The sequence below is a fragment of the Monodon monoceros genome, unplaced genomic scaffold (assembly GCF_005190385.1).
Source record: "Monodon monoceros isolate NGI ecotype Baffin Bay Population unplaced genomic scaffold, NGI_Narwhal_1 Super_Scaffold_12, whole genome shotgun sequence".
Lineage (NCBI taxonomy): Eukaryota > Metazoa > Chordata > Mammalia > Artiodactyla > Monodontidae > Monodon > Monodon monoceros.
This window is the reverse complement of record NW_021703768.1, coordinates 134044069-134063104: the sequence shown is the minus strand read 5'-3', so window position 1 is coordinate 134063104 and position 19036 is coordinate 134044069. Positions and strand designations below refer to the sequence as shown.

The window sequence follows — 19036 nt, the reverse complement described above, 5'->3', positions numbered from 1 at the left end:
AGTCAGTCTTAAAGATAGGTTCGTGAAGATAACTTGCTGTTTTATTGTTTACCTCTGGTTGTTAATTTAGTGACTGAGGGAAAAATAGGGCCATTATGGAACAAAAAGACCGCCTAACACATATATAATAACTCTTATGCCCAGAATGGATCTGCCTTGAAGGGAAATGCTCTGCTGTATTCCTTTAGTTCAAATATAGAATAGTCACCAGGGAAGCTTGGAGACCCAGGTGCTGGTTTTATCATTGCCTTTGCTATGAGGGTTTATTTATTACTTGGCATAGAGTCTAGATATTTGTTTGGACATTAAATGGCAATAGAATATAAATATTACCTTTCTAATATCTGCATTTCTTTTTATTTCCAGTCAAAATGACATCATGTCACATAACCATTAAAAAAAGGAAATTAAAACCCCAGAAATATGTTAAAGCGCTACAGTGAGTCACTGAGCCTATAAAAGCAGTGGAACTCTGTGCGCTCACGTTGGAATGGCACCCAAACCACTTTTCCCCTGATGTTTGGGAACACAACTGTCCTGCCTTTCATTTCCATTGTTTCCAGGGATAAGTATTCCAGAAGTTAAGGAGGACTGAGGAGTGTTTTCTCTAAAAGGCAACTCTGAAAAGAGAAAAATCAGTTCTAATAACTGAGAATGCATTTGTCTTGCTTGACTACATGGTTTTAATTTGCAAATAAATCCCCTTGAAGAGAATTTTCTTTCTTTGATGTGTTTGTGGATAAAAAAAAAAAAAAAAAAAAAAAAGAAGACAACTAAAGGCATGAAAAGGCCACAATTCACATATACATTTGGTAAGGATTTACCCATTACCAGATGTTTTGAATGAATTTTATAATCTTGTCGTTATTAGTAGGACATAAAATCTAGTTGTATTATTCTAAATTTTCTTTGCATATAGCATTTCATGCTGCATGAACATTTGGACACTGTAAATAGCTTTGTATAACCAGAGTTCTTCTGTCTTGACCAGAACCTTGGTTGAAGCCCAAAGGGGAAGGGCTCTGCATAGACTGGTTCTGTATGGAAAGTTACTGGTTTCCTTTAGGGGAGTCTGAGATTGTGAGACTGGGTAGGTACCCAAAGCCATTTATAAGCTGACCCCACACAAGGCCACATGAAGTGGTTTGATGTTTTTTAAAAATATTTAACTAACTTTTCCCTTTTGAAAAGTAATGACTTTGATACAGCTGAGCCTGCCCCATGCATGGGTCCCCTACTTCCTCCCCATACCCATTCCCCAGTATCCTGTCATAGCTGTGAGAGGACCCTTCTGAAATCTCAGCCGATACATCTGCCCTACAAGCTTGCTCCTGTGTAGAAGCATTTAATCTTGCCTTTTGTGCATTTATAGGAAAGTTTCAGACTTCCTGTAGGGTATGTACACAGCTCCATGAGGTCCTACTGAGCTTACTCAGCTAATATGTATCTACCTCTAAGTTTGAACAGGACAGTGGAAGACATCTTGAATGCAAATCTTTGTGGCTCCGCAGTAGCCTGATCACTCTATAAATCCACGTGGTCCTGTGAAGTGTAGTGTGAGCCTAGTGTCAGAAAAGAGGAGCAGGGCTTCCCTGGTGGCGCAGCGGTTGAGAATCTGCCTGCCAATGCAGGGGACACGGGTTCGAGCCCTGGTGTGGGAAGACCCCGCATGCCGTGGAGCAACTGGGCCCATGAGCCACAATTACTGAGCCTGTGCGTCTGGAGCCTGTGCTCCGCAACAAGAGAGGCCGCGATAGAGAGAGGCCCGCGCACCGCGATGAAGAGTGGCCCCCGCTTGCCACAACTAGAGAAAGCCCTCGTACAGAAACGAAGACCCAACACAGCCATAAATTAATTAATTTAAAAAAAAAAAAAGAAAAGAGGAGCAGCGGTGGTGACCCACCATCTGACCATCAGGGAGGCAAGAGAACGGATTGCTGAGCAGGAGGGAGGCCTGGCCATGGGAGCTGGAACCAGGTTCCAACTCTGCAATCATAGTAGTTCATTTCTGAGGTGAGATTATGTACACCTCTCAGAAAGTTTATTTTTAAGGGCTTATGTGACGTAGAACAGTGAATTCCTACCAGTGCCATCTGAACACTTGGTAGGCACTAGAAATGATTATTGAGTCAATGGACAATTTATTATCTCGTGGAATGTTTTTAATGCCCTCACTGGTCCCATTTTATCATGCTGATTTAAAAGTTGAGGCTTTTCTTCTTTGGGATTATGGATTTTGCTAAACCTCTGAGCCTCCCTTATTCCGTTACCGCCCCTAACTGGTTGAGGAGGACACCCTCTCAAGCCCTGTTGAAAGTGTGGGTTAGGTGCTTGGAAGTGGGGTGACACGAGAAGCTCTCATCATTGCATTCCTTTTGCAGTTAACAGTTTCATCTGTTTTTTTTTTTTTTTTTACAACCTAAGATACTCATGCTTTATTTGTGGTTAATTATGCACAGTTAAATTTTTTTCTTTCTCTCCTGGATTCTCGGAATTCTCTCAAGTTTTAGGGGGAAAAACTTGACTAGTCCCACTTCTTCTGGTGCCCCCTGAGCCCTGTGCTTGAATACAATGAGGTCACTTTGTTGAAGGATTAACTTTATATTACATTCTTGCAGAGTAGATGTATGTCCCTAAGGTACGACTACCCCCACTGATGAAAATAAATATGCCATTCTTTATGATTCCTCCCCGTTACTCTCTCTGTTGATTTTCAGAGAGTTTATGAATAGTCACGTATTTATACAACTGGCCAAAAGTATACTACTTCTTTTTCTTACGGTCTGTAATAACCTAGGCAATGTTATTAAAGGGTATACAGACCCTTTTTCAGGCAAAGTTTCTTATGTCATTACTTTATCCAAGCAGGTCAGATTCCATCCTGGGAACACTCTCTTGCTCTTAACCTTTTCCTCTGATTTAAAAAAGTAATATATGTTCATTGTGGAAAATGTAGACAATGCACAGCCTAAAGAGAAGGAAGAAAAGCACTTCAAGACTCACTTCTTAGAAATAACTACTGTTAGGCAATTTATACACAGAAACCTTTATTCTCTGTATATGTTCATGTTCTAAAAAAGTAACCATATTGCACATATGCTCTTGTAATCTGCTTCTTGACATAGCAATATATTTTATGCCAGTAAATTTATTTTTCCAAAAGCATTGCTTTTGAGGACTGCATCATATTCCTATGGGTGTGCCGTAATTTAACCATCCCCCTCCCTAGACAGTTAATCTGTTTTCAGGGTTTTTTTTAAAGTAACAATCTCTGTCCGATGGCCCCTCTCACTCAGTAATTGGTTTAGTTTTTTTCTTTAGTTACTGCAATCAGAGAAATCATCAGGCACCTTTGAATTTAAAACAACGAACTTTGCTTGCATATCTTTAGTGTTACCTTTGTTTACAGCACTCGACAATGCCATTGTAATACTCAATATGTAGATTGAGGGCAGGTTAATATATTAAAAAATACGAGTGTAGAGCAAATCATAAAGGCATGGGAAATAAATTAAAAGCCTTTGTCCCTCTACTGAAATATTTCCTCTCACATAGCATACTTCCATAGACTAGATGCTTATTTTTCTTTGAATAATGAGTTTAATATATCTAATTCAATTACTCTTTCTGGCAGCAGAATGACTTCTCCTCAGCTCTTTAGCTATTAGTTCCATATGATATTTGAATCAGTTCTTTTAATTGTGGATACTGAATGTCAGTCATTCTGTTGTGAGTTGTTCCTATGGTCAGAGAAACATATCCTCCCCCCCCATACATCAGTCATTCAATTAACAACCATGGGTTTCTTGACACAGTAGGAATTAATTCATTATGCAAACAACTCAAGGGGTGGGTCAACAAGTCAAGTTTTATTGGTGGCTTACACTGAAAAATAAAACCAAGAATTAGAATTTTCAGGATGCTGAATCATATCTTCAAGAGTTAAAATGATACATTTAATTGCCTAAAGCTCCTTTTATGGTTAAACATCTTTGTTGTCAATTAGCATTACGGGTGGGAGATAGATGTGATATACAGCTTAACCTGGGTGCTCATTCCTGTCATTCTCGGGCATTTCTTTATTAAATACTGGGATTTTATGAGTCACAGCTTCCCTGTGTAAAGAATTGTATGGCTTTTTCTCTCCAAGTCTAATTTGAAAAAAAAAGAATTTTTCTCAAGGGTTTAGAAAGTAATTCATGAAATGGGAGGAACAATAAATATTGTGCCTTAACTCATGGACCACTATAGAGAGATTTGGTACACCTGGGTGTAATTTTAGTTAATTTCCACCAGAGGCAGGCTGAAAGTTTACCGTTTGGAAGGGGGCGGGGAGAAGGTGGGGGAAATGGCTAAACCTCATATTTGCAAAAATGATTACATTGTCTTAAATGGCTACTCTATTAACAGCTTCAACAAGCATTGCATTTGGGAAAAAAGATCTTCTTAAAAAAAGTTACCTGAAGTTCACTCCAACTTAAAATATACAAGTGAGGAAGAAGTACTTACTCTGATTTATATGTCTTCTGGAGGTGTAATTATTGGCTTTTTACTCACCTATGTAAAACAATGTACTTTTGTAAATGGATTTCTGGCCACTTTATGCAGCCTTTTTTTTTTTTCCTCTTTTTTTTTTTTTTTTTACATAAAAAGTAAGCACTGTCAATCAAGGAATTTTAAGGTTTATTTCCTCTTTAGAAATGATTGATAGCCTTTTAGATTTACAAGTTGACAAGTTAAAGGGTTCTCTTGGTATAATTATGTACTAAATTCACGGTCTTTCAATTTAAATGTCCTTTTAAAACCACAAGATTATCATACCTGTATTTTGAAAAGTGGGCCAGTCAGTTTGGGTTGGTATACAAATTGCTTCCATTAGCCTTGGGACCTATTTGAATACAGTTTTTTAAAGTTAGTAGTAGTATGGATCTTACTTTTAAAATTTAGGTTAATGGAAATGCATTTTAAGTAAAGCATGTGGCAACTTGTTTTCTAAATGTATAGCTAAATGTCAGAACTACAAAGACTGTCTTTTTATTCAGTATGGGAGAAAATATGTGGTTGAGTACTTTGGTTACATGAAAAAAGAAAAGAAGAAAAAAACCCACTCATTACTGAGAGGAGATGGGGGATGTGGGTGGAGGATGGAGCCGCCATCTTTTCCTGGTCAGGCGAGGAAAGCTGGAGATACTTCATATCCTGGGGAGGAATTTCAAAAGTGATACACCAGAGTCCACTTTGTATCGAGTTGAATTTAAGGATGCTTTGAAGAAGGTGTAGTCAATATGGGTACAAGAAGGCCCACTGTCTCCAAGTATTATTACAGGTTTGCTCTTCTTTTAGTCTTTTAAAAAAATTCTTCTTGGAGAGCCAGCTGCTCTGAGCTAGTGCTCCGTAGAGGTTAGCCTTTTCCTGAAATAATATTGATATTGGTGAATCAGTCTTTCATCTTAGATATGAGGGTGTCGTATCAAGGGCACTTTCAATACCTGTCTCTTTTCGGACTCTTGCAAGGGTACAAGAGGCTTTCTGGCCCGAGGAGATCTGGTCTCCTCTGCCCCACCACACTTAATTGCTCCCGATGGCATTGCGATACTGTATCAGCTGAGGTCCACTTGATATTCTGTAGCTAAGCAAGTACTTTTAATTCTGCTCTTTATACCTGTAGATACCCTCCAGTGTTGTAACTCAAGCTTCTGACTAAAGGGAATCCTAAAACCTCACACCAAGTTCCATTTTACCTTCCATTTTCAACACTGTAAGGAATACAGAATTTGGCCAGAAGAGCAGAGTTTAGGACCTGCGACTCATGTTCTTTTGAGTGAGTCAGTCCCCACCAAAAGGGATCATTCGTCCAATCACTTTATGATCTAATTCAAAAGTATCAATGAAACTTTCGATTTCCCAGTTATTTCTGCACCATAAGTATTGCAAATCATGTGCTGTTTTATTTCCTGAAATTGTTCTAATTGTACGACTTCTTCATTGCAGCACTCAATGAACCCACCATCGATTATGGTTTCCAGAGGTTACAGAAGGTTATTCCCCGGCACCCTGGCGACCCTGAGCGCTTGCCAAAGGTAGGATACCTCCTCTTTGGGTTAGGGTCTCTGGAAACATGGGCTCAGGTGATTGGCAGAAAACTTTGCCGTTGATAAAAGTTAGTTCATAGATAAGCAACTCAGTATTTTTGTGCTTTGTGTGTTTAGTATTATAAGGTAAGCAATAATCAAAGTAGCAAGCACTTACGTGCCAGGTAATGTTTTACTTATATCATGTCATTTCTTCCTGTAAAAAACCCTCTGAGGTTGGTGCAATTACCACCTCTATTTTAGAGAAGAAAATAACCAAACAAAGAGAGGTTAAATCATTTGCCCAAGGTCACACAGCATGTAAATTGCTAAACGGAGATTCAAACCTCTAAAGCCTGGCTCCTAAGTCCAGGTTATTAATCATTATATCGTATCAGTTCTCAAGAGGAAAAAGAACATTGCTTTTCTACCCCCATGAGGATCTTTACTTATTTCTGGTGAGGGGAGAACAGCTAGAGCTCAAAGGAAAGCATATTGGCACACCTTGCACCGGGGCTACTAAGACACGAGTCTGTTCCCTCCAGAGGCATCCCACCTAAGACACAAGTGGGAGAAATTAGACACGAATTCAAGGTAGAGCAATATATGTCATACAGCAATGGTATTAATTGCCAATGCAGAAAAAAAGGAAATGCACATTTATTGGTTTCTATTCTGTACCTGTTGTCAATGTTGGGGATATTCCCATCTCTGTACCCAAGGAACTCGGACGCCCTGTGGGAGAGAAAGCCAAATACAACGCCATACAAAACAGAAAACAATAGGTACATTTAACAAAAGTGCAACCAGAGTTCTGGGAGGACTCAGAGGAGAGAACAGTTAAATGCTATAGAAGTTCAACGAACGGAATTGGTCGAGCTACCATTCACTGTTTACTGACAGCAAAATGAAATTTCATTTACTACACAAGTAAAAATTAGTATAAATTAAATGAGTAGAGGAAAGGTCCTTTCCATGCCACAGCAAGTCTAGAGATATGTCATGTCCAGGTCTGTTTCTGCTCGTAATACACTTATAAAAATGAAGTTGGCATCCTTCCTAGCTCAGCGAACCTCTTTGGGCGATCATTTCATCATCACATCTTACCTGTGGGCCCTGCGGCACTGAAGCGGCAGGACCACTGTCAGAACAGGCCTGTCCAGGAGAAAGCTGTCCCTCCCCGCCGAAACTGATGCACAGATGTGAGGGGCTGGGGGGTGGGTATGGGGCACTGCCTGCCCAGAGAGAGGAAGAACCGTGACAAGCAAATTCTGCCCTCTCCTAGACCCCAGGGGAAGACACACAGAGCCTTCAGTCTCAACCCTGAGTTCCCATAACAGCCTCACTTCCACTGAGCGCTGTTCACCTTAAAAAACATCTTGAGAGCATTTCACCTGAGGAAGAAATCATATGATGTGTCGGTCTGTACATATCCTTGTCTTTGAAAGGGGCCTCCATCTTACACCTCCTTCCCTTTCACCCTGACTTATTCTTGGTGAGCAATTACAGAATCTAACAGTAATAGTGAACGACCCTCTGCTTCCACAGATGGGTGTGCCATGAAGAGAATCACCTTTAGGTTCCTGTCTGGCAAGAACCCAACTCCCATTGCATTTCCTATGGGAAAATAATCGGTAATTTTATAGCACGAAGATGTAAATAATGTGTGTCCACCCAATGGTGGGAAGAAGCCATGAGGGCATTGCCAGATTCTTCCCATTGTTTCCATTTGGGGGCCATTTTCACTTTCATTTGGCATTTGATGTCCCTAGAGTCTGCTGAAGGGACTGGAGAGCTCTGTGGTCTGGGTCAAAATTCTTTCTCCCCGCCCCCCAAATTCTTAACCTCTCTGTGCCTCAGTTTCCTTCTCTGTCAAATGGAGATGGTAATACTTCCTACTTTTTTTGGGTTGCTTTAATCACTTATTTAGCAGTCCGCAAAAGGTAGCTATAATTATTTGCCAGTTGAGTGAGAGTGGGACCCTGGCTTCTGAGAGCTCTCCTACCCAATCTCTGCAGAGCAGGAAGTCCTAATTCAGGTCAGCAGTGGAGTGTATGGTTTATCTTCTGTGTCTCGGTTTCTTCATCTATAAAATGGGGGTGAAATAATCGTGCCAACTTCACTGGGATCACATAGGACAAAAAGAAGTAATCCTGTGGGAGCCTCAGCATAGTTTCTGGCCCACAACTGCCACTCTATAAATATTGATTGAAAAACAGGAGACAGATATGGTTTAATGGCTGAGGTCTACAGCAACCAAGCAATACTTTTCTTATTCATAAAGAATGGAGAGAAACAGGAATATATGGTTGAGTTTTGTGTATTTACTTTTCATAACATTTTCACGGCTGCACATCACGTTCAGAAATGTTGAACAAATAGCACAGGCACGTGTCACTTTGTCCCCGGTGGCCTGATGGTGAAATTCCCAGCCCCGTTTTCCTGGGTTTGGGAAGAGTAATCAAGGACACAATGGGTTTGTGTGTTAAGGAAACACTCCACAGTGTGCATCCAGCCACTGGACCGTGCGAGGACTTTGGCCAGAGCCCACCCCAGGAAGCTCTCTGTGTGACTCAGATCAGAGTGGTGTCCTCTTGGCTCCGAATGTGAAGGTGGAGTGAGAGTTCAAGAGCAAGGTCAGGAAGTGGCGGATGGAGCCAGCACGAGGTATTCCTGTGGACCTGGGAGATTTATAGTCCCGCTGTCCATTGTTAGGGGGATGAAAACGGGCTCCGCCTTTCTTAGAATCATGGTCAGTGTTTGTAAAACAGGAGTGTTTCAGTGAGCCATGGACCACACACCTTAAAAAACAAACTCCACTTTATTAAACCCATGTGTTTGCGAATAGACAAAGCTAGATTCATACAACCACCCACATATTCTGTCAAATGAAACTGCTCCAAAGACCAAGCAGACAGCTTTCCATAATAATATGCCTTTGTATACTGGCTTGTGCCTTTTCAAAGAACTTGTACATGCGTTGTTTTATTGGAGCCCCTCTTGTGAGAGAAGTCGGGAAAGCAGACATCATTCCTATTTACCAAACGAGAAAACAGGAGCAAGCCGAATCCTTCTCTGTAAATTATTTTGTCCCTGAAAGCCACCATCAGTGATAGTTGCTGTACACACAAATTTAAAATACTATAATTATGCCAACCCCAGATGTGCTTTGGTTTCCTTTTTCACGTGCACGTGGAGAAGGGCAGGCGAAGGTTTTTCAGCTGCAGCATTCCATTCTGTGTCATACAGACGTGCCTTCCTCTCTGGATCCTGGCAGGAGGGAGAGGAACATGTGACCAACTTTGGGGCAAAGGTTGACTTTTCTTATAATGTAGAGGTGCGGAGGATGGGGACTGTGGTCAGTCAGAAACGCTGAGATGCTGAAATGCACGAGGCCATCCAGAAACACTGAACAAGGAGCTGTCTCTGTTTTGAAGGCCAGAGGTGTCTCTGTCCCCTTTCGATTTGTAGTTGTCTTCCTGAGTGGTCAGTGAGCATTAGCACAAAGGCACCGAGCTTGGCTGGCATTCCGTGTGTTTGCAGTGAATCCCAGGGAACAGGTAACCTTTGCGTCATGCCCTCGATGTGCCTGGCACGGCTTTATCAAGGTTTTTGAAGGGTATTGAGGCCAAGAGAGTGGGCTCTCAGGTCGGATGGACGTGGATTTTGAAAACCACTTGCACTGCTCCGTGCACGGGACTCACCCTTCTCAGCCCCCGTTTTCTCCTTTGTAAAGCAGCTGTCCCGCAGCATGGCTATTGGGCGTTAATGAGATAATGTACGCAACGAGGACTCTCTGGCATATAGTGAGACTTCAGTAAATGGGGGCTACTATTCCCTGCAAGATGGGTACTCCCCATTTCACAGGGTCAGAGTTCCCAGAGGGCTGGTGGCATGCTACCACTCACAGCAAGCATATGGGAAAACTGAGATTAGCACCTGGGGCCTCTGGCCTCACTGCATCAAGTTCCCATTTCCCTCCCAGGTCTGGAAACCCAAATACTTCTGCCTTGAGGTGACTGGCTTCTCTCTCCTGTCTCTCGCCTAACCTCAGCCCCTTCCTACTCAAATACGCACCAGCTTCTCTCATTCCCCACCCAGAGGGGTTTGCGTGGGGACCTCCACAGGGCAAACGTGTTTTTTCTTCCAGAGCCAGTCCCTCTTTTAGAGAAAATAAAGCAGTTTGAGAAGAGTAACAAAGGCGGCATTTGTGGGTTTTGCTTTATGGAGCTGAAAATATCTGGTAAATTGATCCAGTGGGAGTAATAAATACACATTACTTTATCTTGTTCTTCATGTCCTATATCCCTGAGCCTTGATAGAGCAACACCACTTAATAGACTTAAAAAAGAGTAATTACACTCATTGGTTGTGTGATTTTTCAGCCCTCGCAGCCCTGCCTGACCTTCTAATTTAGCTCACCGCGTCTAACTAATGCATTTATATTCATCTTTTATGAAGCATGTATAGTACAGAATTGACTTTAGAGCCTTTTTCAAGATGTCCTCCCCGGTTTCCAATCTGGTGAGCAGTAAGGAGAACGGGAACCCTCCATCTCCCTACATCCGCACCTATAGATAACCCATACACGTGGCTCACAGCATTTTCTTTATCCTTTATGAAACATAATAAAAAGTAGTTATTACATTTTTACTTTAAAGCTTTTATATATTCTAGCATTATTTACAGCTAAACATGCAGGCAAAAGATGCGAGTGTTTTTAAAATGATTACTGTTAATGTTTCTGCTTGTCAGAAGTACTTAAATTTTCCTGCACTTTGTCTAAAAACTTAGTACTGTTGCCTTTTAAGAACAACACATTTAAAGGATCTTGCAAGTCAGATTTGCAAACACTGCTGACAGTTTGTGATGAATGATATTGCAAAATTTGCAAGATGTTTGTCATTTCGCACAGCTGACATATTAAGGAACAGATTAAGAAACGCGAAACCACTATGGAAAACAACCATCCCAAACAAACCTCAACCAAACCTTGAACCCAGAGAGCACACGCACCAGAAATCTCTCACCCGGGTTTTCTCTCCCAACTTCCCACTCAGCCAGTGGAACCCAATTGTTCTCAGTGCATTTTCTCTCACCATATGGTCTCCTCATTACCATACACTAAGAGTCCATATGGGAAACTTGTGAAATGAACTGTATTCATTTTAACTGCCAGATGAGCAGCCTTTTGCTTTGCAAGCTTAGCTTAAGTCATCTGCTGTCTTCGTGTTGTTATGGCAACACGGTACCCATAAAAAATTCTAATCTACTGTAAGTGATCACAGTATTTTAAGTGCTTGCCTATAACTGCCCTCAAAGGGGAGGAAGGAGGAGGGGGTTATCTTTGCCCAAGGAGCAAAGGGTTGTTCTTCACTCCAGCAGGTGTCAGTAAAGAAGCTTGGTGACGTGGAGAGTGAGGTGCTAGGGGGTCCGTGTAGCAGGTGTAGTAGATGTGATGGTAAGGGAGGTGGATTGCAGAGGGATGGATGGTAGTGAGGATGGACTGTAGACCCTTTGGGTGGGCTGAGAAAAAACACTGACTGTCGGAGACCATAGTTCTCCCAGCAGACACATGACTCTGCTGGTGGGGTGCACCCCACCATGAGTAAAACTCAAGGTTCTGAACGGCAACACAGGCAGCAGTTCCTCGTGGTAACTTCTCCTGCACTGGCATGCAAAAAAAAAAAAAAAATCCCAGCCTCCTCTTCCTGTACGTGGGAATTAGTCATTTCTAACTCTTAATGCTAATTAAGAGTACCTTAAAGTAATGGAAGTAGGCAGCAACATCCTTAAATATAAATCATTTTCACCTCCGCAGGCCACATGATATGTTTCATCTCTGTCGCTCTATCTGTATCGAAAGTGAATGTTTATAGTCTCAGTTCATCAGTTCACATTAGCCTCATGCTGAATATTTAAACACAGAACAATTTGAACACACCACGAAGGAAGGCAGTGACTGCACTTTCACTTGGAACAGCAAGGGCTCATCTAATAATAATTTAGTAAATCAGCCATTTAGTGGCTCGGTTGTGCACTGCATTGTGCCAAATATTATTCAGTTCCACTGTACACTTGCAGAATTGAAATTCAGCCTCTAGTCACAGGCACTGTTTTTGCTCAATGGAGAGACGAGACCCAAAATCACCCTCCCTAAAGAGCGGTCGTGTTAGTGATTTATCATAAATACAGAGCTGGGGCAAAATAAAACTGGAGTCGGCTGTATACCACGTATTCTAATTATGCTTTTATTGTTTTAGTCTTTATGCAAAGACTATCCGTAATTCAAAACCTGCAGTTGCATCAGTGAAAATACACATAAGAAATTTTTGCATAACCACATTGCCTGTTAGTAGAAAAGGGGATGACTAAGGGTTTCAGAAAAGGATAAAGAAAAACCGTACATCTTTATCTTCCACACTGTGACACTGGACGTGCTCTGTCGTCTTATTCATTTATTTATTTGTTTTAATTTGAAGAAAATCTATTAACATTTTACCTGGGAACCAAAATGACTCAAACAAAAAAATATAGCAACAAAAGCAAATCATGCAGTATATTCAGCTCTTAGGAAAAGAATGCTTGAGTTTGATTCCAAAAACCATTTTGTCTCTGCATTTTCTTGTCAAAAACACACACTATGGAATGCAGTTCTTTTTCCCCCTCTCTCCTCCGTATCTGCCAGAAAACTCACGGGCAAATTCCACTTCCCCATTTTGATGATATGCTCAGTTTAGGGGCTTGGTAGCCCCTCCTACTTATGCTTCTTTCATCAGGGGAGTTTAGCCTAGTTCTGTGCACCCTTGAAATTGTATATAGAATTGTGTGCGTGTGTGTGTGATGAGTATGCACACACATGCATGCACATATGCACATATTTTTCTGGGGAGTGAGACTATAGCTTCATTAAAAAGGCCATGACCCCCACAAAAGTTTTAATTCTCACTTTCTTTAGATTATTTATTTTAGCTTTAACTGACTGACTCTGCAGTAAGTTACTCTGTCGTTGTTGAATCATGCCCGATTTAGAGATGAGAAAACTGAGGCTCAGAAAGGACCACTCACACAGCTGTCAGGGGAGGCTTTCTACCTCACCGGACATCCTCACCATTAGTCTGTTCAGAATCTTTCCCAGTGTTTTGCAGATAGGATTGCACCTCAAGGAGCACTCAAAGCATTGACTCTAAGAATGCATATAATATGCCCAAGTTTTCTGGAAAACAAGTGAGGGTTATCAATATTATCGCTGCCTCTTGCTCAGTAAGCACTCACTGTATGTCTGCTGAGCCAGATGCTGGTCTGAACCGTACTTTACAGTTGAGGAAACAGAGGCATGCATTTACAATGCTAAAAAAATGGCAGAGCAAGGATTTGAGCCAACTCTTTTGGACTCCAGAGCCAGTATCTCTAAGCACTGCTTCCTAGAATTAAGAAAAGGGAATTTTAAGAAAAAAGGCAATTTTGTAAACCAATTTTTAAAAATCCCTCAAGTTTGGCCGGGGGTGGGGGGAAGGGGAAGGTGCTAGCATAGACTGAGGGTAGCTCACAGATGGCTTAGCCAGAGGAAAGTGGCAGTAGGAGTTAAAAACACACACATACAAACCTGGGAGATAATTCTCTTTCTCTTTAGCCCCAGAGTCATTGCTGTAGGGACTTTGTAATAACAGTTACTCCAACAGCTGAATTCCGGAACCTCCTTCAAGTTCTTTTGGCACCGAGCTCTTGACAAGGGGGGGACTAAGTTTAACCTTTGTATCACACCCCGTGTACAGGGGCTTTGAATATAATTACTCATTAGTTCAAGAAGAAGTCACAGGAGGAAACAGGGGCTCATTTCTCCTCCTAACCACCCAGCATCCTCCTCTTCAAGACCGAAGCCCTTAGAAACAGAGACACTAGGAGGCCTCTGGCCGTGCTTACTGTTTTCAGCCTTGAGTAACACTTCAATTAACCACTGGAGTAATAAGAAGTGAGCCCCAGCAGTCTTGAGGCAGTGGATTTTAATTGCAGTCATAGTCAGGACCATCAGTAAAGCCTTGGGAATCATCATTTACAGATACCGTTCTTCTGGAGGTACATATCATAACTGATGATGTTCAACAATTTAAGAAACCAAAAGCAACTCTATTTTTGCCTTCCTTAGATATCGTTAAAGTCCAGTATAGTTCCAGCCTGCACATAGCACTTACTCAAGTTTAACTACATGTACTTGTCCAAAAATATAAATATACACATACATTTGTATACACACACACCAAACACATACACAGACATACAGGGACATACATACGACAATAAGTCTCTTTGTTCACTCAGTGGTCCTTTTACTTTCAAACTAGATATTTATTGTCGTTTGCCCTAGGGAAAGGGAAGCCACAGCCAAAAGACAAAGAGAAACACAAGTGGTTAATTTCTGGCTTTTGTGTTTCTAAGAGCCCAGGCCTTGGCAACTTAAAAGAGTTTCAAGGGTAATTTTGACTCTAGGCAGTTTTTGTTTCATGTGCTGACTTTACAACCTAGCCCTGAAAAAGCCACCTCTGTCCACAGCCTTCTCTTTAAGCAGAGACTTTCATCCTGATCAGAAAGTCGATTTCCAAGGCCACTCAGCAGGATCTAACCCAGAGCGTTGGTCTTAAACCAGTACAATGAATTGGAATAAGAAGAGCCAGCCAGAGGTTACCAAGTTCAGCTCTGTACCTCCAAGCAGGTCATATTCACAAGGGTGCAGACACCATTTTTCACTGTATTTGTGCCGGGAAGCACCCCAGGCTCCCATTCACCAATTACCATGACACCATTTAGAAGAGAATGCCAGGAGACCAAAAAGAGGGGGAAAGCCATTGTCATCACTCTTCTCAGGAATACCTGGCTTCACAATTTATACTTAACTGCTGACACTTGAAAAGTCAAACATTTTGGTGAAATGAATCAAGTGTAGTGTTTCTTTTATGAGATCCCCTTGCAGGAAAGGGAGGTTTCGCACCTCGTGGAGACCAAGCTTGGTTATCCATCATAGTAAAGTCAGCTGTCCTAGCCAGCTTCTCAGAGGTCACGCGATCGAATCAGCAGCTCTTACAACTATATTATTGCTTACGGAACAGTAATTGAGGCACCAGATAAAAATTACCTGGTCTAATAGGCAGTGAACAAGTTTCAGTCAATAAAATTATAAGCCAAATCATTCATTTCGTAACACTCTGGCTAATTTATTTGTTGACCTTTTAATATCCATAGCTCTTCAGTGGTATTAACTGCAACTCAGACAAAATCTCTCGTTCATTTCACTTTCATTGATTTTTTTTTTTCTTTTTCCCATTGAGGCAATAACAGCTGCCTGAAAACAGCCTTTTCCTTTCCACTGTAAAAGTCAGTCATGTAAGTTAGCATGTCTTACGTTGATGTAGCTGCGTTAGCTTACAACCTACCTTAATTTCATGTGATTCAGAAGTCTTCCACGTTTGTAACAAAGGCAAAGCTTTTGGGCGCGTCTCCAGCCACGCGGCACGATGATACATAATCATATGTTTGAGAAGTAAGAGGGGTGTCATCTAATCTGAACACAAAATCAACTTTAAAATTAGAGGAGGTTCAGAAGCCCCCCCTTCAAGCCCCTGCATTTTCTTTAGACTAGAACACTTTCGATGCCTCTTGTGTGAATAGCCGTAGACCCTTTTAAAATATTTGATTCCTTTGTTTTGAATATTTCTGCAGATTTTGATTATGGTTTGAATTTTATTTTTCTTTAAAGACTATGGGCAATGAGCGTGCACTAGAATGTTCGTTCAGTAAGCTTCAGCTGAAGCTTCTTCTATAATAAAATGCTATGGAGTCTTCAGAATGCAGGGTTGTAAAATATAATTGTTACACATTTGGCATTTTATGCCTCCCTAGAACTAACCACTTGCTACCTACACCTCATCTATGCTCCTCCTTTCCATTTCAATTTACTCTAAAGTGGTCCTTAGCCATAATGAGAATGCCCCTTTCAGCGGAAACATGTTTAATTATATCCATGCTAGATGAGAGTGACTCCTCTCGGTCATAGGGCTTCTGAGTAAAGCGTGTTTAAAGTGTGACAATAAAGGTTTCTAATGATCTGCGGTAAGCTCTATTTCGAGAAGTTCATATTACCAGAAAAAATGAAAAATTTAAGGAATGTCTCAGAGGATCGGAAGCTAAACAGTGCTCAAGTATTATTTTGGTTTGTTTTACTCCTTCCCTCACTGCCCTCATTCTATGATTTTTTAGGATGCAAAGTCTACCACTGTGGAATTTTCCATTTGGTTGAATAAACACAAAGGAAGTTGGGACATAAAACTACCCTCCACAGAAATACCTCTCAGTCAACTAGTATTTATTGCATTGTACATCCAGCTCTGCAGGAAATGGGCTGCCAGAAACTTCCAATCACTTTTTCAGCTTTTAGACTTTCCAATCAGTAGTTTCAGAAGCAAGTGGGGAAAGAGCTAGAAGTTAAAGGCTAGTAAGCTGAATATACTGTTTAAAATTTGGACCCAACAGTAAACTCCAACGTGAGGAGGTGAACGGATTCAGTGCTGATTTCAGTGCCGACAGGTGCTTATCGACTTTAAATCAGGAGTGATTTTGCCGGTCCTCTTCATTTTGTTTTGCTGATATTTGAACCCACTGTATCTTGAATCCCCTGATAGGGCAAAGTAGAGTGGTGATAAATGGGCGACAGGGCAATGTGCAGTGACAGGAAAGTATTGTACTTCTTTCTCGGGAATCACCCAGGTCAACTTGACTTTGATAACTGATGTTTACGTTTAGCTTCTGTTTTCTTCTTCGTCCCTCAAAACATCATTTTCTAACTGAGGGAGCATAAAGCCAAGCACAGGTTGTCTTCCCAAATTACAGAAGCATCCCTGGGCTTGAATTTTATGAGGGAGTTCCCAGAGTCTCAAAATCTGATCCTGAGATTTGAAATTAATGTTGTGTTGGTAAACGGGTACCCATCTGGCTTTATGAGTTGGCCTACATGTGCTCTGAATGAAAGAGAGTTCAGGCCATCTCCCCTGCTCATCTGGGTTTGAATGACTCACAACATGGAACTGGGTTTATAAACGGGCTCAGTATTGGATGGTTAGACAGCCTTCCCATTCTCTCTGGAAGGCTAGGTGGGCCCAGTGAATATGAGATTATTAGCAGCACATTTGAGATCAGATGCTGCAGAGAAGATTCACCTGGAAGGTGATTAATCCTCAGAGGGTTTATTGTCATGAAATGGAAGGAAAGGTGAATTAGCCATGTCTGCATATCAGACATGATATGCCTGGTTCCTAAGAGTGTGCAAATACCTAAGTATTTCTAAGAGCCTAGGAGTATAGTTAACAAAAGGCTGATGTACATCAAGACAAACCTCATGTTGTTAGCAGCCTATAACTTGAGACAATGTCTGTACCCGACATGATTCATTATATTAATCACAAAATTAAAATGTAAGTACAAGCCAGCAGGAGTGAAGGAGCAAATTCACTTAAAAAAATAAAGTGGTATTAAAACACCCCCCAGTGATCAAGACTTGACCTTTGGGAATTTATACATTGGATTTAAAGGTCTAGAGCCAAATGGAGCACCAAATTTAAGTCTTCTGCTTTTATAAACTATGCCAAATACATGACTTGGTCATTTCCTCATGTAAGTTAAGCACGCGCTTTTAAAAATCAGTAATGATCTTAGAATGAGCTCTTCAACAAGAATTTCTCAAGCGCTGTGGTTTGCTGAACATAGTGCTAGGGGCTTAGAGAAGGAGATTAAGACCTCAAAGAGCCTGTAGTCTGGTTGTGGAGATTGTAGACTCACACATTTAAGACCAGAGCAAAATGACCCCACAGTGTCCACTTCTGTGCAGTGCTGGGCGGTGCAGTCAGCACTATTTTTCAGAGGAATGAGAGAGGTTAGGAGCTGGGGTCTCAGTGAAGGTGGAATTAGTTCTGATAGGATAGTGTAATTATGAAGAGCTCAGGCTCTGATGTCTAACAGGCCTGAGATTGAATCCCTACTCAGCCATTCATTAGTTGTGTGACGTCAGGGCAAGTTGGCGGACCTCTCTGAGTCTCAGTTTCCTCGTCTGCCAAACGGCGATACGGAGCCTCACCACGAAGACTGAATGAGTTAATGTTTCCCTTTCCATAAACAACAGTTATGTTTTCCACTACTCTACCACCACCACCAGCACCACCTTCATTATCAGGCCCTAGAGGATGGGAAGATACTGTAAATGGGCACAGACTGAAGCCAGCTTCCCAAATAAAGGCAAAATGAGTAAAGGTATGGAGATAGGAAGGAGCCCAACATGTTACTTCCAGGCTGGAGAGGACTAACTAGCCCAGAATAGAGGGCAGTTCTTCAGATGTTTAGGGAGAGGAGATTGGATAAAGAGGATAGGACCAGATGGTGGCGGAAATCTTTTGCAATTCGCACAGAACGCCGTACCTTAATTCTGGGAAGACAGGGTGCCTGGAAAGGTGCTAGAGAGTAATATCGGTGTGTGACTGCTGGGACAAGAGAAAGTTCACAAATTATTTGCTAACTGATTGGGTTGCAACATACGAAGTAAAGCCAAATCTTCTCTCTGCATTCGTAGCCCATTCAGCACTTTCATTATAAAGGTTCCAAAACATAGTAAAACTTGTACCAATTATACTTGAACTGTTTCTCGAACCCCAGTCATCCTTGAATCTTCCTAGTGTTTCTAGTAACTCTAAGCAGATTTAGTATGGTTCATCCTTTTTTTTTTTCCTCTCCAGATCTCCATTCACATAATCATCAATCGATGGTCATAGGAAGGCAGGTAAAGACAGGTTTTAATTGAGAAAGGAAATAGGTCAGCAAAGAGTTGTTGCAGTTTTTAAGGAGTATACATTTTCTCTTTCTTTAAGAGAGAAGAAATCCAAAGCCATGAAAAGAAAAATAGTCTGACTCAGAATGTAGGTTGGAGA

At 41.4% G+C, this 19036-nt stretch overlaps 1 protein-coding gene across 7 annotated transcripts in view; it reads left to right on the top strand.

Moving 5' to 3' along the window:
• EBF1 (EBF transcription factor 1) overlaps positions 1-19036 on the top strand; it is a 395559-nt gene that overhangs the window by 355399 nt on the left and 21124 nt on the right. For all 7 annotated transcript variants that reach the window (XM_029216050.1, XM_029216046.1, XM_029216049.1 and 4 more), the window contains exon 11: positions 5992-6080. In XM_029216050.1, coding sequence (XP_029071883.1) covers positions 5992-6080 — 89 coding nt within the window. The remainder of the gene's footprint in view (positions 1-5991; positions 6081-19036) is intronic.